This window comes from Schistocerca serialis, chromosome 2 (genome assembly GCF_023864345.2).
Source record: "Schistocerca serialis cubense isolate TAMUIC-IGC-003099 chromosome 2, iqSchSeri2.2, whole genome shotgun sequence".
Lineage (NCBI taxonomy): Eukaryota > Metazoa > Arthropoda > Insecta > Orthoptera > Acrididae > Schistocerca > Schistocerca serialis.
In genome coordinates this window covers 236,885,282-236,910,617 of record NC_064639.1, presented here as the reverse complement: position 1 = coordinate 236,910,617, position 25,336 = coordinate 236,885,282, and the positions used below count along the sequence as shown (strand labels likewise).

The 25,336-nt window shown below is 42.3% G+C and overlaps 1 protein-coding gene across 4 annotated transcripts in view; it reads left to right on the top strand.

The window, feature by feature from the left end:
- LOC126456982 (dual 3',5'-cyclic-AMP and -GMP phosphodiesterase 11-like) overlaps positions 1-25,336 on the top strand; it is a 331,198-nt gene that overhangs the window by 99,711 nt on the left and 206,151 nt on the right. For 3 of the 4 annotated variants that reach the window (XR_007585422.1, XM_050092938.1, XM_050092939.1), the window contains exon 2: positions 2,154-2,180. The exons of the other annotated variant lie outside the window; for it this stretch is intronic. Coding sequence is in view for 2 of the 3 variants with exons in the window: in XM_050092938.1 (XP_049948895.1) it covers positions 2,154-2,180 (27 nt within the window). In the remaining variant the exon portion in view is untranslated. The remainder of the gene's footprint in view (positions 1-2,153; positions 2,181-25,336) is intronic. 4 annotated transcript variants of the gene reach the window in all.

The following is a 25,336-nucleotide window of genomic DNA, read 5'->3' as shown; positions in this document are numbered from 1 at the left end:
TGTTGTTATACCATCGGTCCAATACTGACAATATTGTTTTGTGAGTTTTAATTCATTGTTATATAAAATGTTGTTCTATGTTGTGTATTTACGAAATACACCGAGTAGAATTTCTTCAGTATTAGCATTAGTGCAATTTTCCTTCTTTTATACGCGTAAAGCTTCAGGTGTTCGCCTACGTAGTTGAGTGGTCAAAGTGGCTGGCTGCTATGCGGAAGACGCGGGTTCGATTGCTGGTACTGCCATGGATCTATGCTCGCGGGGAGGGGGGGAGGAGGAAGATACGGTGGCCGATGCACAGTGACCAGTTTTCGTCCAGAACGCTGGACGAGTTCATTCGTTTGTTCAGAAGGAGAGGCCAACAGTGTTTGCCATCTTTCCGCCGATCGGCGATGGCAGAATCGAGGCGCATGCCCTGCGATCTTTCTCAAATGATTTTACAGAAGCTATTCGGTAAAAAATTTCATTTTTGCGTTACTTACAGTTTTGAATGTCAGGTTCATGATGGCGTGCCCATCATTTCGTTAATTGTCACAGTTATTGCGATATTTACATGGACGTAAGCCACTGCGCGAAATTCGAAAAAAATTGCAATGAAAACCTGGAGTCGCTATGATTTTGCATTTGGTGCATGTTACATAATATGTTGTTGCTTATGGAATTTAGCTAACATATTGAAGTTTTCTTTAGACTTGGGTGGAGGGCTCACTCACCAATTTCGAGAATACTGATCTGATGTAGCACACAAATTTGCAATCGCGACGCTCCAGCGATAAAGCTACAACATTCCTCATATTTTATAAATCGTTTGAGATATCGAAATGAGATTTTGGCAAATGATAACACAAAGAGGAGAGTATTTTGCTGCATGGTAATTATGCGGAACTGCGTTATCCACCGTGTTTCTCCACTAACTACAGACTTTTTCGGCGAAAAAACGTAATTTTTAGGAGCTATCGATAGCTGGAGAAACGAGAAATGTTATGGGTTTTGGAATAACATAAGTGAGGACCTTACATGGCTATTTTGTACCGACGATGTGCTTTTTTGTAATATACTGACTTTACTTTTCCTCATTTCCTCACTTAATAAACATAATAAAGCACTGTTTCAGAATTCTCTCGCAGCTACGTCAGCACAACGTGTTAATGAGATGACACTGTGTAAACTTCGCTGTGTTCTGGCAAAAGAAGGAAATTTTAACATGGCAACAAGAGAAATCCGTAAGTTTTACTCAAAATTCGCCACTCATGACGCTTCTGGAAGTTACAAATGGTTAACAAGTCAGGCGAAAATAAATCGCTGCATTTTCAGCTGAATTCTTTTTTAATGGTCATCATGTAAGTGTGGGAGTGAGGGGCTCCACTTAATATTTACAGAAAATATGAGCGTAGACATCAGTTTAGAACGGCACTTTCCCTACAGCAGCTGCCCGTTACCCCCACCACTACCGCTCTCCCCATGCGTGTTCTGCCGACTGCAGGTCTACCGGTCACGCTATTCTGCGTGGTCTCCTTGGTCGTGTACTCAGCCTAGTGAGGCCAGCGAGGGGCTACTAGGTGGATGACTAGCAGTCCGAATGTCAAAAAACCCGAAGACGACTGGGAGAGCAGTGTGCTGACCACATGCCTCCGTACCACAGCCGATATCGCCATTGGCAGAGGATGACACAGCGGTCAGTCGGGCCCGATGGATGCGTCTAGGGCCATAACACGGAACTGTGCTTTCAGCTTAAAGCTTCCAAGAACGTACAGATATGTTCACTTCTTTCTTACTTCTGCCATATTAGCTCATTTAGCATTTTAAGAACAAAAGACTGTATTAAAAATAGCCAGACCTAGTAAAGCCTGAACAAACATCACTGAATATTCAATAAAAAGCATTTGTATCGAATTTCTGCAAAAGCATAATGAATTCACGTTCGTCAGGCAACAGGAAATGAAGACATAGGTAGAAAACGAAACAAGCTCTGCATTTGGATGTTGGCTGGTGCAGTGTACTTTCAACAGCATGAAGAGTTAGGCCTTAGTTTTAAGAATTTTTTTGAATGGTGCCCACCGACTACCACAACTTTGTATACTGATATTGCAAAATTGTTGTTATTACTGTAGTGTCAAGCTACTTTGAGCTGATTTATTTTTTGTTGTTTGCAGGTGAGTGTCTTCTCCAGTCGTTGCACTGTAAGTAGAATTTTCCTTTCCTTTTATTTTGTTTTATTTATATTAATTTTTTAATTCTTTTACCTCCAAGTGCAATTTATATAATAGATTGTAAATTATCGCTGTAAGTATTTTGATTTAACAAAATGTGTCTGTGAAATTCTTTAAAAATAAATGGACTTCGTTACCTCAAGATACAACTGGAGGTCGCAAAAGTTCGCGATAGTGTACATAGAACTGATTTTGTGATTGTCTGCTGAGAGAAAGTAGACAGACACATGAGTGTTAATGAGTCAATTAATTTCTAGAATATACAACGTGAACCCGGACTCAACCTATAAAATTGATCAAGCGTATTTTCTCAGTATTTTGCCTTAAGGGACCCGTGATATACAGTGGCTGTTACTAAGTAACAATATAATTACGATTTTTTCGTCTTCTTCCTTCAGTTAATTTTGTTTTTGTGACAATACCTCTAATTTGCGATCACCAAAACGTACAACACGAAATACAGAGTAATGTAACAACTTTCAGACCTATGCAATGGTACGGTGAAGCGATTGTGTCGATGCGGGAACTATTGTACATAGCGTCGTTGTGCTGTTATTCCATTAAAATTGGAGAACCCATACACGAGCTGTATATCGGCCAAGTCGTCATCAGTATACCTATCCACACAGATGTGTATCATTGTTAATCTGCAATTAACACTGCCAGAAAAAAGGTCCCCAGACCGTCGAGGAGTACGGACGGCAGGTTTAGGGTGAAAAGTAGAGTAGGCATTACCACTGGCAACAGCAAGAACCATTTATAAATAGGAAATCTGTGTTTCTAAACAGATACATAGCGCATACCATCGACATTTACACTGTATTTCAAATATTTTCAGACCATGACACATACATAGATAAATGGGCAAAAGGAATCATACGAAAAGCAATTACGTTGTAATGAGACATCGAAGACAACGTGTCCCTTATACCAAAATAAACAGAAAATATCCCTGAACAACCCTCGAAATTTTGTCACTGGAGCTCAGGTTCGTCCTGTATAATCATCAGACCAGGAAAATATATATTTTATGGACACAGGATGTAAGCTCTTTTCCAGAGTTTAAACTACATTGATTTAAAAACTTTGAACATAGCTGCTAAGGTTCAGTGACCGTGTCTGAATTATATTAGAACAAATAAGCCCTCGGTCACAAATATTAAGTCAAAATTGACCAGGTTTCGACGCTACTATGAGCGTCGTCTTCAGAATTAGACTAAATGTTCTAAAACATATTAGGTATATAATACATTAATAAAATTAAAGTTTGTACTGACTGGAAAAAGAAGCAGTACTTACAAGTCACATATTAAAAAAGATCTAAGCCGGCGTAGATTTTTTTTTTTTTAAAATATTAAAAAAGATCTAAGCCGGCTTAGATTTTTTTTTAAAATATGTGACTTGTAAATACTGCTTCTTTTTCCAGTCAGTACAAACTTTAATTTTATTAATGTATTATATACCTAATATGTTTTAGAACATTTAGTCTAATTCTGAAGACGACGCTCATAGTAGCGTCGAAACCTGACCAATTTTGACTTAATATTTGTGACCGAGGGCTTATTTGTTCTAATACACATTGATTTACTTGTTACATTTGTTTTGTTGTTATTATGTATGGGACTTGTTGGGACCGAGCGAGGTGGCGTAGTGGTTATCACACTAGACTCGCATTCGGGAGGATAAATATACATACCCGCGTCATGCCATCCTGATTTAGGGTTCCCGTGATTTCCCTAAATCGCTTCAGGCAGGCACCGTGATGGTTCCTTTGAAAGGGAACGGCCATCTTTCTTTCCAATCCTTCCCTAATCCGATGGGACCGATGACCTCACTGTTTGTTCCCCTCCCCTCAAATCAACCAACCAACCAACTCGTCGGGACTGATTATAGTCCCAGTGACCCTGTTTTGCTGAAGTGCACTACTAGAGAGTAGATCAGTGCACGAGAATGAATTTGTGGTGAACAGAAGGGGTGCTGGTAGCACGGTTAAAAGCAGTGATAAAGCCGAGCGTTACATAACCGTTATTAGTAGGCATGAAATGAGCCGAGGACTGTAAGTTAACAGCGCAATTTTGTAAATACCTTAAGAGAATACGGCGTATTACATGCGCCCTGTAGTGATTACCTCATCATGACGTAGCTAATTACTTGCCATTCTCATTCAGCAGTCGCTGCTGTGGGTGGTCCTAAGCAATCAGATTGAGAGTCTGGTTGACTCAGCTTTCATCGTATATTCCGTGCGCGCGTAGACCGCCCACACACGGTGCCGTATAGTCTGGGGACAGCGCGTCTCTTCACATCCTTCATTACGTCATTACTGCTTGAACGTGTGTGTGTGTGTGTGTGTGTGTGTGAGAGAGAGAGAGAGAGAGAGAGAGAGAGGGGGGGGGGAGGGAGAGGGAGAGGGAGAGTCGTGAACGATGCCTCATGCCACCAAATGATTTGTCGGTCCCACTGCAACGGAAACAGTTGAGTATTAGATTTCTGCAGCCAGTACATATGCCGCTGCAGGGAGTGTCGCTTCCAGCAGTTTTTTCCGACGGCAAGGTACCTCGCTTGTTCGCAGACACCAGTCGCACCGCGGTGGTCAGCTCGTACAATAGAAGCCACTCGCCCCCTCTCCTAAATCTTCTTTTATCGAGGGCCACAAATTCTGCGGAGCGCCCGCCCTGAATGCCGGTTGGCTGAATTCACTGAAAATTAATTTTCGTTCGAAAGTTGGTCGTCGTGTGGGAAGACCAATTTGTTCATTGCTATTCCCCGTTCTGCGGTAGGAGTGATATTTTGTCGTCCTGCGCTGTTGCTGCAGTGTACTAATTTCCTGTTGTGGTTTCGTAGGACTTAGTCGACTACCTCAGAAGTTCCCTGTGTTATGTACGCTTCAAAAACTACGGTGTTGAATACTACTGGATCGAAATAAATGGTTGGAATCCCGTTAAAAGTCGCGTTAAGAAGTATGCTTTCTTTATTGGTGGTGACTAGTTTCGGACATTGTCCATTTTCAAACCCTTCTTCTTCGTATGTAATTAAAATACAGACAAATACACATGCTTGGAAATAGCGACAGCAGACAACCTAGAATGGCCTTATATGTGGAACTACAGGGATTGTCTTTCTAGAGTGTCTGCTGTACCTATTTCCAAGCGTTTGTATTAAATTGCGAAGACGGGTGGTTTGAAAATGGACATAATGTCTGGAACTAGAGACCACCAATAAATAAGGTTACTTCTTAATGCGACTTTCGACGGAATTCTAATCATTTATATCAGTGAAGGAAAAGTTACTGAACTGTTTAACTGCATCGTACTGGAGGTTCGTAAAAAATTACTAGGGTGAGCAAACGATAGTTTATTGTAGCTGCTTTACTGTCACACTATACTACTTACATATGTCACAGTGGGTTAATTGGGACCTCTCTATCGAACAGGCACCTTAAATTCCACTTTACAGAAATTTCGTTTGTAACAAGAAGCAAATTGACCTTTTCCGTTGCTGCTGGGACTGGCATGATATACAGGGTGTCCACAAAGTCCCTGTACAACTTCAAAATTTTATTAAAACGGCACTTGATGAAATATTTTAACAACATTTCTTTTATTGTAATCAGTGTTTATAAAAGTTTTTTGGACACTGCTTAATAGACCTCTATATGGGCACCTTTAATTGCACGAAGCACATCAAGACGGTACTCTATTTCTTGCCATGTTCGCTGTAGCATTCCGTCTTCAGTGGTGGCTATGGCTTTACGAATCCTTTGCTTCAATCAGCAATGTCCCGTATCCGTGTTAGATACACGATATCTTTTACATAACCCCATAAAAAAGCCCAAGGAAGTGATATCTGGCGAACTCGTTGGCCAAGAAATTGGCCCATCCCTCCCAGTCCATCTGCCTGGAAATATTTTCATTGAGGAACCGACAAACATGCAGTCCCCAATGCGGTGGTGCACAATCTTGCTGGAAAATGATAGTTCGTTGTAAGTCAGTCAATTGTGGTGCTACATATTCGGTCAGAAGGTCGACGTAAACATCTGCATTAATTGTTTAGTCGTGGAAGAAAAATGGACCAATTATTCGGTTGCACATGATTCCACACCACACATTCACTTTTGGACTAACCCGGTGAGGCTCCCTAGTCACATGGAGGTGTTCAGAAATCCAGATTCTCACATTGTGTCTGATTAATGTCCCAGAAACATGAAAAGTTGCCTCATCACTGAAACAAACTCGACTGAGGAATGCTTCATCCTCCCAAAGGTGTTCCAGCATGTTCAGTGCAAACGCTGTCCGTTTTGGCTTGTCATTTGGCTCACGTGTCTGTAACAGTTGCACTTTGTAAGCGTACAACCGTAAGTTCTTGTGGAGGACGTTATGCACAGTTGAACGTGGTAGTTGCAACTGTCTGGCAGCAGTGCAGGTTGACTTCGTCGGTGAATGAGTGAAGACGTTTAAAACGCGATGGATGTTTTCCTCGGATGTTCTTGGTCGCCCCCTCCTCCCTTTATCCAACACTGTCCCTGTCCCTATAAATTTTTTGTGCCACGCACGGATTGAAGGGCGCGATGGTGGATCTCTTCCATACTTCGTTCTGAAGTTTCTTTGAGTCTGAACATCCGATTTTGTCTCAATAAACCAGGACACTCTCTGTGCCTCCTCTTGAGGCGTTGTCATTTTATAGAGGTTCAGTTACTTCCATCAACATAGTATCTGAAACACCAAATTTTAGTATATATATAAAACTTTAGTAAACAGTGATTACAATTAAAAATAATTTTGTTGAAATATTTCAACAACGGCCGTTGTAACAAAATTTTGAAGTTGTAAATGGACTTTGTGGACACCCTTGAAGAGTAGGATACCTTTTGAAATGATTACTGCGAAACATTAAAAGAATAAAATTGCATATATCTACCAAGTCAGAAGAGTAAGCCTGCCGGACAACTTTTAGGCACACAGGCAACCAAATACTCGTACACTGCTGCATATAAAGATGATTGTGGACTTTTTACACATCGCAGCATATTTTTATTTAATATGACAATCGGTGGCATTACTTAATATGACGAAAGGAATCGCAAAATGTATTTCATTATTTGAAGCAATTTCTCCTTTCGTCACAGCAGTAGTTTCCTCCGTAGTGGCGTGGCGAGCTCCCTTCTCGTCACATATGTTCCTCCCAGTTTTCTCCATGTCACTCTGCGCAGTTTCCTTTTCCCTCCATGTCACTGATTGCTAAAATATTGTTCTTTCAATATCATTTTTCATCCTCAGTTCAGAAGTGTCGCTCCTGTTGCTGCCTCTTTTATCTTAATCACAGAGGTAATGCTGACCACCTTCGCCATTCTTAACCTAATGGCTGTATAAAGTATGGTTGTAAATTATGCCTTTCATTTTATGCATTGTTGTGTGCTGTGCTAATGCATAAGTAATGAGGAAGCCTTGGTTAACTTTAAAATAATGCCGCTTGGTATTAATCTTCCTAGTGAAATAAAAGGATGAATGAAATAAAAGGATGAATGAAAAAGCTCGCCGGCCGCGGTGGTCTAGCGGTTCTAGGCGCGCAGTCCGGAACCACGCGACTGCTACGGTCGCAGGTTCGAATCTTGCCTCGGGCATGGATGTGTGTGATGTCGTTAGGTTAGTTAGGTTTAAGTAGTTCTAAGTTCTAGGGGACTGATGACCACAGATGTTAAGTCCCATAGTGCTCAGAGCCATTTGAACCATTTGAAAAAGCTCCACAATAAGTGTTTTGGCGCCATACAGAAATTTTAGCCCTTTGCATCAAGCTGACAGCTTTCTGGGGCTAGGTCTGCAGTCGTCTTGGAATAATATCACTGCCTAGTAGAGCTGGGACGAATGATTGTAGTCGCGCCTACAGCAGTTGCGTCGTTATTATGTTCTACATAAACAGAGAATATGAAATGAATTCAGTAATAACAACTAGGTGTTTTGTGACAGTGTTCAGACTGGATCCAGCGCAGTATTATGGCATACACCAGCGTAAGTCTTGTACTAGTAAAAAGAAGTGTAAAAGGGAATTCTTTCAACGTTAACATCCATGAAAAACGTTGACTTTTCTACTATAATCTGACGATTACTTTCAGCTTTTATATCACAATATCAACTTTTTCATCGTGTTGTTTCTTGAAGTTTTCAGTAATTAACCAGGTGAAGTTCTGTAACTTGGCTCCCTTGCGATAGATAAACTAGTGAATTCTTTGGAAGGAAGATTAAAATTTAACGGCCCGACGCAAACGAGGCTATTTCAGAGGGAGCACAAGCTTTGTTTGGGAAAGGAAATACGCTGTTTCTTTGTGAAGCAACCAGCCGGATGCTTGACGTGAACATTTGGCTAAACCACAGAAAGTGCGCAGCATTTCTTCGCGAAAGATTACGGAATTGTATACGTCAAGAAAAGTTAAACGTACTGTCCCTGGATGACATGACACGGATTCGAACCATCGTCCTCCTGAATGTGAGTCTGCAACTCCTTATCGTTCGGTTAGCGTGAACTCTATATGGGTTTCTGTCAACAAGAAAAGTGTGAACTTCGGCAGCAACATGTGCTAATCTTCTGCGAAATTACAATGAAGAAGTTTCTTTCCAGCTGCTGACATGACACACTGATGAAAGGGGTAGACTTGCATTCAGGGGAAGGGGCTTTCTAACCCCTCCCGAATACCAGACAAGATTTATATAAATACCTTCAGGTGAATGCCGAGGATGATTCATTCAAGGCCATGGCTGATTCTTTCCCCTTTGTTGTTCAGATTAATCAGTGCTCACCTTGTAATGACCACGATTTTGAGAAGCAGTTTAACTTCTTTATTTTTAAAATACAGGTGCGACAAGCATCAGCGCTTGGGACATGAATACGTAACCATAACTCTGATGCCACGTCAGGAAACTGATTGTTGGGAGACTAGTGCGTGAAAGACTCTGTTTGGTATCTCATGTGCACAGGACGAGAATGTAGTTCGATATCTCAATGTGTTAATGGGTCACAATTATCACGTATAATGGAACAGGACGGGGCAAGACTTCTTTCACTTCGTGCTAATATCATTAACGCATTTATTTACTATCCATAAATGAGGAATTATGATAATAAGGCTTACTGTAGCTGCAAATACTTTCAGACTTACACTGCCTCTCCTACGTGATGTTTTCGCTAAAGCTGTTGATGTCAATTAAGAACGCAGTAACCGATCGGCTATTTAGCTGCGCCGCTTACGACTCCGTAGAGATGAGGAGGAACTATTCCTGGAGTTAGGCGTTTATTTTCCTGTGCCTCTTTTGCGCGGTGAGCTCCATTTGTTTCCCTTACAGTTACGCGCCCGCCTTGAGGCTTGTAAACGCGAATCGACATTTACGACGGAGCAGAGTGAATCCGTTCCTCGACCGCTGCGCAAGATGCCTGCGGCATTATGGCACGCAAATTTTCCGCTTGTGCTGTTAATTGCATCACGTGTACGTATGTGTGTGTGTGTGTGTGTGTGTGTGTGTGTGTGAGAGAGAGAGAGAGAGCAGAGAGAGAGAGAGAGAGAGAGAGAGAGAGAGAGAAGGAGAGCGAGAGAGCGAGGTAGGGGGGGGGGGGGGGGGAGGACTGACTAAGCCATACATTTTCTGCATTGGCCATTTGTTGTGTAGCACGTAACTTAAACTAATCTTACCTTCATTAGCGAGACGAATGTCAGGTATTTTCATTCTCCTGTGACGCTCAGGATTTATAAAAAACAATTAAGGACTGTTGACTAGTCTAATTACTTGCAGTGATTACAGGCCATGAAGTTTATTTACGGAATAATAAACATCTGTTTCTAAAATAGCCCACACACCTATATTTTGTCTGTCCGAGATTCTGTCCCCCTTGTTTGTTTGTTATTTATTAATTTATTCAGTCGTTCATTTACTTGTCAGAGAAGAATAGAACTGGCCGATACAGTTGTGAAACTGATTGTCGAAACTTCGGCTTTGAGTGTCATCCGTGTAATGTCAAACGTAAGACTTCAGAACTAAGTTGATTGCAACGATCCAGTTTTAAGCATAGAATACACGTGTTCCACCTTCTCTTGGTTTTATCGTTGTCATCATTTATACAAGGTGTTTAAAAAAAAGTGTGTAATACTTTGATAGATGGTAGTATTCATTGACACAAGAAAAATAAGTCCAATAAATATGGATCGGGAAATACATATTTTCCAAGATTAACACGTTTTATAGGAAGGACTGCGCGACGCTTGGTTGTGGATAAGCACAGTCGTTGTATTGACACTCCGTCAAACGCATTGACATGGTATTACAATGCCATACTAACAGTACTCTACCTACCATTAGGCGGTCCGCAGTCAGTTATGTGGTCCGAGTCGTGTTGTAGTATACGTTAGTTTTCCTTATGTTTGTGTACCTTGTTGTACAGTACTGTCAGCCTTGGGTACTCATCTTTGTGTTTAACTTCTTCCAAACGCGGATTCACTTATGTGCTTACGGTTATTGCGCTGTTTGTACATACAAATGGTGTAGTACATTTACATTTTCTCCCTTCCACCAATTGTTAGCAATTGAAGTCTACTAGTGAAATGGCGGATATGATACTCTGGTATGGTTTACCAAATGGACGTAGCCAGCGAGCCCGTGTCCTCTTTACTGAAAAATATTCGCAGCGCAGAGTGCTGGTAAGCTTTTCGGCAGTCTTTTCCAATGTCTGAAGGACACAGGTACCCTTGCCCCTTGGAACACTGGCGCTGCTTTGCTATTTTGATGGTTATACAGAAGCTCTGTAGTAAATAACATGTCAGTCTGGAAGATGTCAAGCTGCAATGCGGATATGAATGAATTTGGGATTTTCTCAACCATACTCTCATGACATTTAGTGGTGGTCATAAGAGAATTTTCATTACGCTCTCGTCAATGTACAAACAACGAAGCAAAAAACTACTCGGGAATCAACCGCTGTTATTATATTTGTTGCTTGGTGAATGTATGGAAATTTATCATCTTAAATGATGAAAGAGTCCCAACGATTTTAGCTGATAATCTACCTGCTCTGGAGCACCGATCAAATGTAATAATACGAGTTCTCTACCAACAGTCATTATTTTGACATTGTTTCATTAGTCAAACAATTTCGATGTTCCAGTCACGCCATCTTCAGGCGTGTCGCATCAATGACACCACGTACCACTTGTGCATGTCTAAGACAAGACACCAATACTCGTATATGGTGCCGTATATATCCGAACTTCATGAGGCTGTGTGCTTTTCACACATGTGACATCAGCTGTCACATGTATGAAGACGACGCAGCCTCATGAAGTTCGGATATATACGGAACCACACATGAGTAATGGTGCCTCATCTCATACATGTCATTCACGCGACACGCCTGAAGATGGCGTGACTGGGATTGGAACGTCGGAACTGATCAGTGTGCTTGACCTAATTGAATAATATCAAAATAGCGACTGTTGGTACAGTATTGTTACATTTCATCAACCAGCCGCTCTCTCACAATTCTGAACCCTGTATGGAGTTACATTTATATTCCGATCATGTGGAACCATTCGGCAGGCTGGTAAATAGCAGTAGTTTCTCCTGTAACAGCAATCTCCGGAATGTTGTACGTGCGTAACCATTGACGTACTTGCATAGTCATTAACACAGTCAAAACATAGCAAAAACTTACCCGAAGAAACAATGAGAGATGGGTCACTCTAATTTTCAGATGTCGGGACATTTATTTCCTCACTACGTAGAACGTAATATTAGCCCTTCGCTCTCGCTAAAATGGTTCAAATGGCTCTAAACGCTACGGCAAGTACCATATGATGTCATTAGCCCTCTAGACTTTGAAATACTTAAACCCGACTATCCTAAGGACATCACACACATCTATGCCAGAGGCAGGATTCTCACCTGCGACCGTAGCTGCAGCGCGGTTCCGGACTGACGCGCCTAGAACCGCTCGGTCACACGGCCGGCACTCTCGATAATTAATACGTTTTCAATTAGTGACATGTAGACTTACTTTATAAAATATAGAAACGAATATAGAAAATGTGTGGATAGCCATTGCTGTTTCACCATCATCATGGCCGCGGATCCTTCTCTCTGTGTTTACTGATTAACGCGATGTGATTGATTGAGAGGAAAAATAGTAACTACTTGGTGTGTTTGTGTGTGTGTGTGTGTGTGTGTGTGTGTGTGTGTGTGTGTGTTAGGGGGGGAGAGGGAGACTGCGTAATTACGTTGGCAAGTAAGCAAGAAACGAAACTACGCTGTTACTGTAAAGATGCCTTTTTTGCAGGATGGAATTCAGTAAAAAGGTGCCTTCTTCCATACATGGCTGCCTGCACCCTGTATTTGGCAGACAATAGCTCAACGTGGGTGGCGGTAATCTTGTTCGTTTGGAAGCGACCCACGTAACATCATCCGCGGTTGGTAGCCTCGCAAAGGATGTCAGTGTGTTCGCTGATCTTGCTTGTGTGCGCCGTGTCGCGAACTTGGTGTCTGTTGTTGCTAAACATGTGCCAAATTGTGGATCGAAAATGCACGTGATCTTGGTTGAACATTTGGTTGTGGAACTCGTCGGGTTTCAATGCTTGACGATGCCGACTGCCGAGGTATCATATAACCAAATGGCTCTGAGCACTATGGGACTCAACTGCTGTGGTCATAAGTCCCCTAGAATTACTTAAACCTAACTAACCTAAGGACATCACACACATCCATGCCCGAGGCAGGATTCGAACCTGCGACCGTAGCGGTCGTGCGGTTCCAGACTGTAGCGCCTTTAACCGCTCGGCCACTTCGGCCGGATATCATATAACCAATGCGTCGTCACTTCAAGGTGAATGGCCACTCTTTGGCACTCGACCACGCGTGTTGGAACATACAGTATTCCGATGGTTGGAGGAAGCATAGTATCACTGCCATAGGCGTTCGAAAGAGGGAGGAGGGCGAGAGGGGGCACTGCCCCCCACCCCCACCTCGGATCTGTTGTACCGACTTCTAATTCATCAAGCACTTCTGGAACTGAACGAGCAAGCGAGCTAGCTGCACCAGAGAGATATCCACCTGGCGCCAAGGTAAACTTTTATTTCCGATGTGTAATTTAAAATGTATCTGTTTCTATTCATGTAGAAGATATAATCTTGAAATTCGATGAATCTTTTGAAACGCGCTGTATTACGTTTACAGACAGACGTGCGGTATGGCTTCACTGAGTATGAGTATGTGCCTCTCTTGAAATCATCAGCTGTTTGGCTCGAACCCGGATCCTGGGAATTCCTGGTCCTAATAATTAATTATCTTTCCTTGTCGCATAGAACAACTTGCATTTTGTGGTTACTACTTTTATTGCTTTCAACGTAAAAATTAATGATACCTACTCCTGTTGCTTTAAGGGGTAAACCATGATGTAGCTCGATTTTGGAACCGAAAATCTTGCTAAAAAAAAAAAAAAAAAAAAAAAAAAAAAAAAAAAAAAAAAAAAAGTTTCAAACATGACTTTCGACCTTTGTTGATACCCTGATGGATGTTTTATGTATTTTTTTAAGGAAAAAACTTGCAAATAGAGGACACTACACCACTTCGGACTTCGCGAAATGTGAAGGCTCTTAAAGCCGCAATTTTCAACCTAGAACAAAATTTCAAAAACTGCTTTGAAACTGGTAATATTGTCTAACGCAGTACGTAGGGATATTCAAAAATGGTTTTAACGAAAAGGCAACACACTATAAAGTACAAGTCAGTTTATTCGACAAAAAATCGTTGGAAGAACGTGCACCAAAAATTGAAATTAAAATGTATCACAAAGATTCTACATACTGCAGTTGGAAACACGTCGATTCACAAGTTTTAAAAAGATATAATCTAGTTGCAGGTATATTTCGTGAGATATAGCTCATGCCAGCTTGAAAAAAAAATTTTAAAAAATAAGCGCTAAATTTTTAACTTTTGTTTTTTAATATTGAAATTGAGCGAACTTCTGATTGGCAGTTCCCGTATATTGACGAATTTATATCGATTAACTGGCTTCCGCTTACCAATCGAAAAAAAAACCTCTCTAAGGAACATTTTATGGCAATGACAAAAGTTGGCCTAAAAAAATTCTACCCTGGTCTACCCCTTAAATCCAATCTCGATCATCATACTACCTCATATCTTCCTAAAAGTGTCATACTCTTCGAAGACAGACTCTACTCATAGCTCAGTAAGTACAAAGCGTGCCTTATATATAATTGTGTATTATGAATTTGGACCTTTTTGCATGCACTGAAAAGAAGGCAGTATATTTAAAAAATGTTCTTCGTCTGTATGTTCCTAATTCCTATGAAGCATGTACAAATACGATAATTTCTGAAGAGTCTTGTGTCCAGCTGTACCCAGACGTTGTGACGAAAACAGAAAGCGATTCACTTAGTTGAACTTCCCGTGCTTCCGATCCAACTGGAACAAGTCTGAGACTTGGAGCGGAACCTCCTGCCCCGGAAAATTCTCCCCGTGAACTGTACTGTAGTGATGAGAGGGGACGCGCGTCATAGTAACGTAAGTCGAAAACCTGTATAGGCCGTATACGGCATAAAAATCATTCATTTATGATAATTCCAGCTCTCTATTCTCACGAAGTATTGAGTGCTACCCTCTGCTGTTTTTGATCTACATAAAACGATTTAGGAGACAATCTGAGTAGCACCTTGATTGTCTCAAGATGGTGCTGTCATTTACCATCTTATAAGGTCATCAGATGATCAAACCAAATTGCAAACCGATTTAGACAAGATATCTATATGGTGCGAAAAGTGACAATTGACTCTAAATAATGAAAAGCGTGAAGTCCTCCACATGAGTACCAAAAGAAACCCACTCAGTTTCAGTTACACGATAAAGCACACAAATATAAAGTCTGTAAATTCAACTAAATACTTACGGATTACATTTACGAATGAATTAAGCTGGAACGATCACATAGATAATGTTGTGGGCAAAGCAGACCAAAGACGACAATTTATTGGCAGAACACTGAGAAAATGCGATAAATCTACTAAAGAGAATGTCTGACTACACTTATACGTAGTCTTCTGGAGTACTACTGTGCGATATGGGACCTGCATGAGATAGGAACGACGGAGGACATCGAAAAGGTTCAAAGAAGGGCAACTCGTTTTGCGCTACCGCGAAATAGGGGGTCGAGCCCCAAGGATATGATACGTGATTTGTGGTGGCAGTCATTAGAAATAAGGGCGTTTTTTGTTGCGGCAAGATCTTTTCATAAAATTTGTTACCAACTCTCTGCTCCGAGTCTGAAAATATCTTGTTGTCGTCCACTTACATAGGGATAAATGATCATTATAATAAAATAAGAAAAATCAGAGCTCGCTCAGAAAGATTTAAGTGTTCGTTTTTTTCCGTGCGCTGTTAGAGAGTGGAACGGTAGAGAAATGGCTTGAAGGTGGTTCGATGAACCACCAGGCACTTCATTGTGAATTGCAAGGTAACCATTTAGATTTAGATGGCGTTCCAGTTGTAATAGACAATAGTGTAGCTCTCGTTCGGGCGTATGAGTTGCTAGGCTGCGAGGGGTTGTCTTTAAGTACCCAATTGTATATAAAATCGAGCAATTGTCTGTAGACACTGTAGAGGGACTGTCTACAGACATGCAGCTAGACAATGTATATAGACAGTCTAGATACTTTAACTGGGGTACACACTTGAATGCCTTGTTCCTCGATATTTGCTAAATATGATTGACCTTGATGGGATCATGCCTTGTGCAGTGACAGTAATGGACAGTGAAGGAAATCGAAAGAACAGACGTTGATGGAAACGTGAACTGTTTGCGGAGGGGCCTGGTTTCGGTAGTAATTTACTTTCGACTCTGGAAGTAGAAGACAGCATGTTTTTTTTCCCCAACATCACTCACTGAGCTTAATACTTTTTGGCCAGTGCTTTGATAACCAACTACATAAGGTTCTGATTTTTATTTTCGGCATTAGTAACTTCCACAAACATGATGAAGTGTGAAAACCTTCGCTCTGGTGCAACACTTTCTCTATTGGTCACATCTTGATACGTTATGTGTAGCCGGTCGGAGTGGCCGAGCGGTTAAAGGCGCTACAGTCTGGAACCGCACGACCGCTAGGGTCGCAGATTCGAATCCTGCCTCGGGCATTGATGTGTGTGATGTCCTTAGGTTAGTTAGGTTTAGGTAGTTCCAAGTTCTAGGGGACTGATGACCACAGCAGTTAAGTCCCATAGTGCTGAGAGCCATTTGAACCATTCTGAACCGTTATGTGTAACAATAATAAAAACAATGGTAATAAAAAGCCGCTGAAGTGGTTTCCACCGCGTAAAGAGAAAAAATCAATGGAGGCTATGTCTTTCATCACGCCACACTACGAAAATGTTTCTCAAGCTTCCCTAAGGATTGTCTTGTGTCCCGTTTGGAACGGGAGGCAAAAGTTCTGCGATTTTGGTGCAACAGCGTGTCTGTAAACAAGAAATGCCTCTCAGTTGTCTCTATACTAAGTCACTTGACTGTCCTTAGACATCTTTTAGATACAAAAATCGCTCGATTTTGTGTACTAGTGTGTACAAGGCCTAAGGGATGGCTTGATGCAACATCGCGGCGCTATAAATAGGGAATCCCAGACCTCTTTCCAGCACACAGGTTCGCGGCTTTCGCCTGCCGAAGTAACTCAGTTGATAGGGAGATCTCCATTGGCCCACCGTATCCGCGGTCAAGTTTGTCGCTTTGACCGCCACTGTTTCGAATCTTTTCCGAGGCTCAACTATGTAGGCTCTGTGCTGCTAATTGCACTGTATGATTTTCGATGAAGGCGAAGTGTAATACATGCTCCAGAAGCTTAGTTAAAGACTGCTTTTGCAAATGTTTCTTTAAGCGTCAGAGGGTTTTCCATGACGTCAGAGGAAAGTACTGTATGACGTACGCAACACGCCGAAGGAAATGAAAGTGGTACACCACGAAGCAACGGTCTGAACATCACGCTTGGTCGAGATGTTCGTCACATAACACGTATTAAGTAATTAAACGTTGATTCCTTTCGGAATTGAATCCATCATCATCAATGTGACTTTGGTCCTCAGAGGCACAAATAAATACTACATGGTATTCGTAGTAGCATGGAAGCAAAGAGCCATCGAATATGATGTTGACGAGTTCTTTGCCATGCCTGCAACCCATGCTGTATCAGTTTATGAAAATTGCTAGTTGGAATGAAAGTATGCGACTTCTCATCGCAACACAGATATGCTCCACGGCTGACAAATCAGTAGATTGGGCACGCCAGTATATTCCTCAAGACATTCTCCCCTTCAGCAGTCACCGAGTCACCCTGGTTGTCTTATTCGCCATCTCCCCACACCATGATTTCAGGACTTGGATATGTATACGTCTCTAGAATCCCTTCTTCTTGTGACATTTCATGATGCTCATCTACGAACACGTAACTGTCGATTTGGCCGCCACAAACAGAAGCGAAACACATCGCTGAACACCATGGAACGCCACTCGACATCATGCAAGTCTCTGTTATCTGAAATGTGACGTCACTGCTGAATCTTATCACCAGTCGCTCTGTAGTGATTGCACTACAGCGAACTGTCCGTGCGATCTGTTGGTATGATGCTCCTATGACCCTCATACCAATGGTGTGATCTTTCTCGAAGTCCGAAAGATGGCAATAAGCTGGAAATGCGTATCCTCTGGGCATGCTGCGTTCCGACTTCCATTTGAAAAGTTACAGTAATAGCCATCATGTACTCACACCCTCCTTCACCTTCTTAATCAACTGGCATGGCAGTACTGGAGCAGCTGTTGGTAGTGTTCCGTCAAGATGCTGATAGCGTATCACTTTCAATTTCCGTCACTTTAGTAACTAGATATCCATGCAGCAGGCAGTATCGTGTAGGGAAACGTGCTTAATGGAAGAGCAGGTAGGACCAATGAGAGGAAGTTGATTATGAGGCAAAAGCGAATGAATCTGTTACTGAAAGATTCGTCTTCCAGAGCAATGATATTCAGAACATGCTCTGACCATAGATGTTTTGGTTTTACGTGGTGTTCCAAAATAGGTTAAGGCAAATGCAGGAATGGTTCCTTTGAATTAAGCAAACAGTCGAATTTCATCCTTATTAAAACAATGTGAGCTTGTACTTCACCTCCGATAACTTTGTAGACGACTAAAAGTTAAACCCTGATCTTTTTTCATTTGTTCCCAGTGAATGTGGTGATCCATAGGGACGGAGGAGTTTAGACTGTAACACCCAGATGGAACTATTCCCTTCATTTGCAGGGTAGTTGGAAGACACCACATTCCTTTTTCTTTGGCGGAATAATAATGAGGAAACGTAGGCGAAAAATGGAAGATGAAATGTTTGAACAGTTGTTAATGTTAAAATCAGTGAAATAAATGGCTTATAAAATTTCCACTAACTAGAGGTATTTTATTTGAATAAAGGTATTTTGAATGTACGTTTTTCGCATCTTGTATTTAAATACTTTTATGTAAAACCATTTTCATTTACATTTGAAACAAGAAAAATAACGAAGTACTTGTATTTTGAATTTAAATACTTTTAATAAACTATCTTGCACATCTCTGGATATACAGGTACTTCAATGGTGACAGTGAACAAAGTTACCTTACATCTTTCGTGAGTATGTCCTCTTGTACTGCTGCATCAATGCCGACTACTCCGATCTGTTGTGGATAAAGAAAATGGATACTCTTCTCTCTACGTACTTGATACCACTTTGCTTAAGAACGCAAAATATTTCATGTCAGTCTGCACTGTTAAGATACTTTTCAATTCTTAGATAAAGTTGCCCTTTAGGGGCATTTTGCTACAATTTCTTGGCAGATCAAGTGCGGATACAAGCTCGCTTCCGCAGCTACGTTTGACGCTGTGGCGCTCCCCTTGACTCAGCGCGTGTTGGCCGCGGACATTAACCGTTGCGAGATAATGACGGCGTAACAGAGCGGCCTGAAACCCCGGCGACGCCTCAACCGACCCACACGGGCGCAGGCGCAGGGCCCACCGACCGACTTCCCTGTGAGCCCCTCTTTAGCGGCTGTCCGTGTTTAATCAGCACACGGACGGCAATCTCGCCGCTCTATCGCCTGTTCCGCGCACCGCGCCGTAATAAATTGCCTGTTTCGATGAACTCGATCGTTGGTCGAGATTGCTCGCCTCTCTCGTAATATTTTTCCTGTTGCGGGTCCTGGTAGCAGACTGCGATGAATCCAGTTTGGTTGTTATGGCGGTACGAACAGCGGACGGGGAACCAACTGCTACCGCAGTCACCATCACACCACATCACAATTTTGTAGCAAGCTAACGAGATTGTCTCGATTGTTCCGTTATCGCAAGCGCCAGCTTGCATGTTGATCGTGATTATAGTAGCTCGTGAAAATGAATAAAGCATTAAAGCATAATCCTATAGTGATTATATTCAGCGCCGTTGTATAAAGAAAGCCAGAATACCTCTCATTGTTAGCTACGGATGGCTGATTACAAACGTCTTGCAGACTTACGGGTTCCATTCACTACTTATGAGTGACGTACAGGGCAATACAAAATGAATATAGCAATCAAATGGTTCAAATGGCTCTGAGCACTATGGGACTTAACGTCTGAGGTCATGAGTCCCCTAGAACTTAGAACTACTTAACCTAACTAACCTAAGGACATCACACACATCCATGCCCGAGGCGGGATTCGAACCTGCGACCGTAGCAGTCGCGCGGTTCCAGACTGTAGCGCCTAGAACCGCTCGGGCACCCCGGTTGGCGAATATAGCAATCACAAACAGCTGTAATTATACCATTCATAGCGACACTTCGATAAGAATTACAGATCAAAATATCTATCGTTGCGCATGCACAGTGAATCGAACGTCTGTCCATGGGCTGCCGGCCGGGGTGGCCGAGCGGTTCTAGGCGCTACAGTCTGGAACCGCGCGACGATCGCAGTTTCGAATCCTGCCTCGGGTATGGATGTGTGTGTTGTCCTTAGGTTAGTTAGGTTTAAGTAGTTCTAAGTCTAGTGGGCTGATGACCTCAGAAGTTAAGTCCCATAGTGCTCAGAGGCGTTTGATCCATTTTTGCATGGGCTGCTGCGCGGAGTGGCCGCGCGGTTACAGGCACCATGTCACTAACTGTGCGGCCCCTCCCGCCGGAGTTTGGAGTCCTCCCTCGGGCATGGGTGTATGTCTAGTTCTTAGCATAAGTTAATTTTTAAATTAGTTTAAGTAGTGTGTTAGTTTAGGGACCGATGACCTCAGCAGTTTGGTCCCTTAGAAATTCACACACATTTGAACATTTTGCATGGGCGGTGGTACATTTTTCTTAATTAAACAAAAAAAAAAAAAAGCATATGGCACCCAATGGGATTCGAAGCCACAACCTTCGGCATACCATCCTAGTAACTTATTAACCACACTACAGTGCTGCTTTAACATTAGTGATAATTTCAAATCTAAAGAGCCAAGACAAGAAACACCGTAATTTTCTTTCGGCAATTACTTGTAAACGATGGTCCTTCGGGGTGTATGGCTTGTAGTGTGTGATGCCTGGAGTGCTAACCTACACCTCTGTACAGTTTATTTCAAAAAGTCGTTTCTCGCCTCTGCGGAGGTCTTCTTGCTACAGTAAACACTTACCTGGACGAGATTGAGGAACCTCTGATGGCACAGCTTGATAGAGATTACATCTTTGAGCAAGATGGAACAACCCCACATTGGGCTATTGAGGCTCTCACATTTTTAAATCAGTTTCTTCTAAACCATTCGATTAGCGCCGTGGGGGGAGGGGGATAACCATTAAAATTATCTTTGATACCGAGTCTCATTGGCTGCAAGATCTTTCTTTCTTTCTTTTCCTACCGCCTGTATCCCGCATTGGGCGCAGGGTCGGCGGGGTTAAGTGCGAATTTGGCATGGGTAATGGTAAGGGGTGGCCAGATGCCCTTCCTGCCACCACCCCATACCCCTTGGGACAGAATTAGTGTACCCCAGTTGTCTGCGTCGAGTGTACATCGTGAAATAGTGTGAATGTGTGTCAAATGTATGCGAGTCGTGTAACTGAGGCGGGACGTGGGGACCACCCCGGTATTCACCTAGTAGGACGTGGAAAACACCTAAAAACCACATCCAGGCTGGCCGGCACACTGGCCGACGTCGTTAATCCGCCGGGCGGATTCGATCCGGGGCCGGCGCCGCTACCCGAGTCCACGAAGCAGCGCGTTAGCGCTCTCGGCTACCCTGGCGCGTCATTGGCTGACAGATCTGAAAGTCAGATAATTTCTTGGAGTTCGCAAAATAGAAGAGGCGGCCGGCGGCTCTCTCTGAATGGAGGTTGCAAGTAGCGGGTCCTGAAGGGCAGAGTTGGTGTTTTAAAGTGTTTAACTAGAGTCAGGAGTCACTGATCAGAGTTACTGATCAACAATGTTTTTTTACAAATAAGGAAAGACTAGCAGAACCGGAAGGGCATTCTCCTATGCTGCAGGCGTGAAATTCTGTCCAGGCCTTTCCCGGTTTTGCTAGGTGATTGTTGCCTTTTAGTCAGGGTACAAGAGCTCGATAAGAAGTGGCATGTTACAACACGTGGTGGAGCCAGGTAACTAGCGTGGTGTTTCAATGAACGAGACGGAATGGCGGGGTTTAATAGAAGCCAAGAAATTATATTTGTGTTGGAACGGCGCTTCCGCTCCATTACATTCGAGTTCCGTACGGGTTGTGAGTTCGACACATAGGACAGAATTCAGGCAGGCTGCGTTTACACAGAGAATGAACACCGTGAAATATTGCAAATCCGTGTGCAAAACGCAAATCCGTCCAACTACTATGAGACAGTTTAAGTTCACAGCATAGGTAGTCAACAAGAGGGCAGTGTAGTCATGTAGACGTGATACGACACTGGCTTGTTGTTACTATGCAGGCAGCTGTGTCCCGTTCTGGAGACGAAAGGATAACGCCACGTGACGTGATGAGCGGCAGAAGGCGCTGCGGTATGCACGTTGTCTGCTGCACGTATGCGGTGCCACTGCTTTTGGTATTGAGTGAATGGGTTCGCTCCGTGAGTCGCTGGCTACAGCAGTTTGTTTCCGTGGAAATCTGGGTGCAAGATTTCATCCCTTAGATTTTCCAAGTGTAGCAGTGTTGATAATTGATCCGATTAAATTTGCGCAGCAGTGTGTCGCGTATCTTGCTTCGCTCGCCTCACATCGCCTAGAATGCATGGTTCCTTCCACCGCAACTGAGTCTTCCCGTGACGTCACGGGAACTATGAAGACAGATGTGAGGAGCGTTTCATAGTTAAAGTATGTCACAATGCCGTTAGCGACGTCGTAGGCAGAATGACACGTTAACCGTACATTCATAACTCACTACGGTCCTGCTGCAGCAGAGATGTCCCTCTAAATGTGTGCTGCGTGGCCTAAATTAAATGACAAGTATTTCAATAAAAGAAATCTTGATCGCCTACAAATTATTAATCTGATTTGACGACAAGTTTCGATCTCTTATAGGATCATCATCACACCACTTTACTCAGTGAAAAAGAGTAATACACTTTCTTGGAGTTCACAAGAATAAAATAATATAAAAGTATGGCTGATATTCCTTTAGTGAGAGCGGGAGATAGGGGCCTCTCTGGAGTGGGGTGTAAAATACTTCTGGATAAGGCTCAGTCGCTAGTAGTTTAGTAGCGAAAGCTACGCCCTCCGCCTCCGGCATAAGGTCATTAATAGCTTTCGTTGTGAGACATGACGACATTCCGCGGAACCATTAATAAAGTATACAATTATTAGAAGTTCGGTCACAGAACGAACAGTTGAGGATGTTTTAAATATTGTGTAAAAGGCATACATTATGAAAAATTCAAAAGGAGAGAAGAAATCATTATCCAATGACACTGGCTGATTTAAATATAAGTTACCCTCTACAGATACTTACTGCAGACGTAAGCGTAACAAATATTATTGGAAGGACACCAACTGGTAACCAAGGAAACGAAGTATGACTCGATACGTTCAGTCATCAGTAAACGATGTTGCGGAACCCAGTTGGAAGGAAGGATACCAACGGGTAACCTTGTAAACGAAATGACAATCGATAAGTACCGCCACCAGTCATATATGTTGCGAAATTACCTGAAGCTACATTTCCACATGTAGGCCCTACCTATTATACGTATTTACACTTACATTTAGCTGCCTGTTATATTGTTAAGGTTGAGTAGATGTGATGTTATCGTTTAAGACGCCAAACCACAATAAAATATAAGCATACTACGTTACAATCGTGGGTACAAATTACAAAAGAGTATGGCATACGTTGTGCAAATGCAATATACATATATAAATCAAGAATGCAAAAACCTCAGATCATACACGAATCTTAGTCAAGAAAGAACGACAAAGTTTATAACAGTAATATCATACTGTGGTTAAAAGGCTGTGTGCAAGCATTAAGTGCTATATGGTGAAACATATCAAGCCATTCTTTGTCTACCGTAAGTCCCTGTAAATGACAGCTTACATTTAAATGAGCCAGTGTCAGTGGATGATGATTTATTTTCTGCTTTTGAACTTCTCATAATGCATGTCTTTTACATAATATTTGAAACATCCTTAGCTGTTCATTCTATGACTAAACTTCTAATAACTACGCAGGGTGGTCAGAAACGCTTTCAAAGGCTTGTAAGGGTGGTGCGTCGTTTCCTAGTTAATTAGCATTGAAGCCAATCAGGTCGTTGCGCACGCAAATTCAAGCGACACGCCAGAGACGGTGTCGCTAAATGTGTTCTTCGTTCGGTTTCCAGAAACCGAACATCGCGCCCTATCATCTACGCTGTGAGAACAACTGATAACAAGCGTTTTTTTGCGCGCGCAACGGTGTGATTGGCTAACTTCAATGCTAATTAAGTCGTAAACGGCGTAGCGTATCGAATTTTTTTTCTTACCAATTATTTCTTTGCACAACCTACGCTTTTTCTGACCACCTTGTATATTTTCTAAATGTATTACGCGGAATGTAGTGACGTCCTACAACCATTTGCTATTTGTGACGTAATGCCAGCGATGGAGGGCGGATCTTTCGCTATTAAACTACTAGCGACTGAGCCTTACTCAACCATGTTCTTCACGCCACTCCAGAGGGTGCTCCTCCCCGCCTCCATATCCCGCTATCACTAAAGGAATATCAGCCATACTTTTATATAATTTTCTTTTTGTGGTTGTATTCAAGTCCTAGGACCTCAAAGAAAGTGTATTACTCAGTTTCACAGAGTAAAGTAGTGTGGTGATGATCCTATAAGAGATCGAACCCGATCGCCGAATGAAATAAATAGCAATTATGCGATCAAAACTACTTATATCGAAGTAATTTTGCTATAGTTTTTATCTATCGCTGTTTCTTCCACGGCAGTGTTCCAAAAAACTCTAAATGAAAAATCATGAATTTAAACATTTAACGGTGTGATGGCGTGTTTCTTGTCCACAGCTTTTAATTTGCCCAACACGGAGTAACGTTTGTTGTTTAGTGAAGGGGAGGGAGCCTGTACGTGATGCATGTGCTCCACTGTCCCCTATGCAGCCTGAAGGGCACTTCATGCTAAGCGAACCAGCACAACGCAAACACCGTTGCATTAGCGGGCGGTGTGCTGGACGTAGCTGTCCGCTCAGCCCGTTACGTTCATGGAAACGTTGTAGGGCCGCGTGGAACTGACCGCCGCAAGATTTTCACTATAACCAGCTTATTCTACTGCTGTCATTTTACCTTCTGTCCAACGAAAGTAGGTATATTAGTTTCTCAGTCCCGAAATGAATAATAATGTGTGTAGTTATGGTAAACGTAAACGTTTAGTGCGCTCACACAAAATTTAACTTCTCAGACAATAACAGCAAACAGCAACGTTAAGAGCACGTTTAGTTTTCGTTGTGACTTTGCTGTTTTCAACTTGTAATGCGCGAAGTGAAAGCTTCCAAATTATTCTTCTTGCTTTAAGGCCTTCCAGGGAAAACGTTCAAATTTCAGTTCTTAATCCTTTGTATTGTTTCACTATTTTTCTTTTTCCTCTCTTCAAATACTTTGTGCAATTT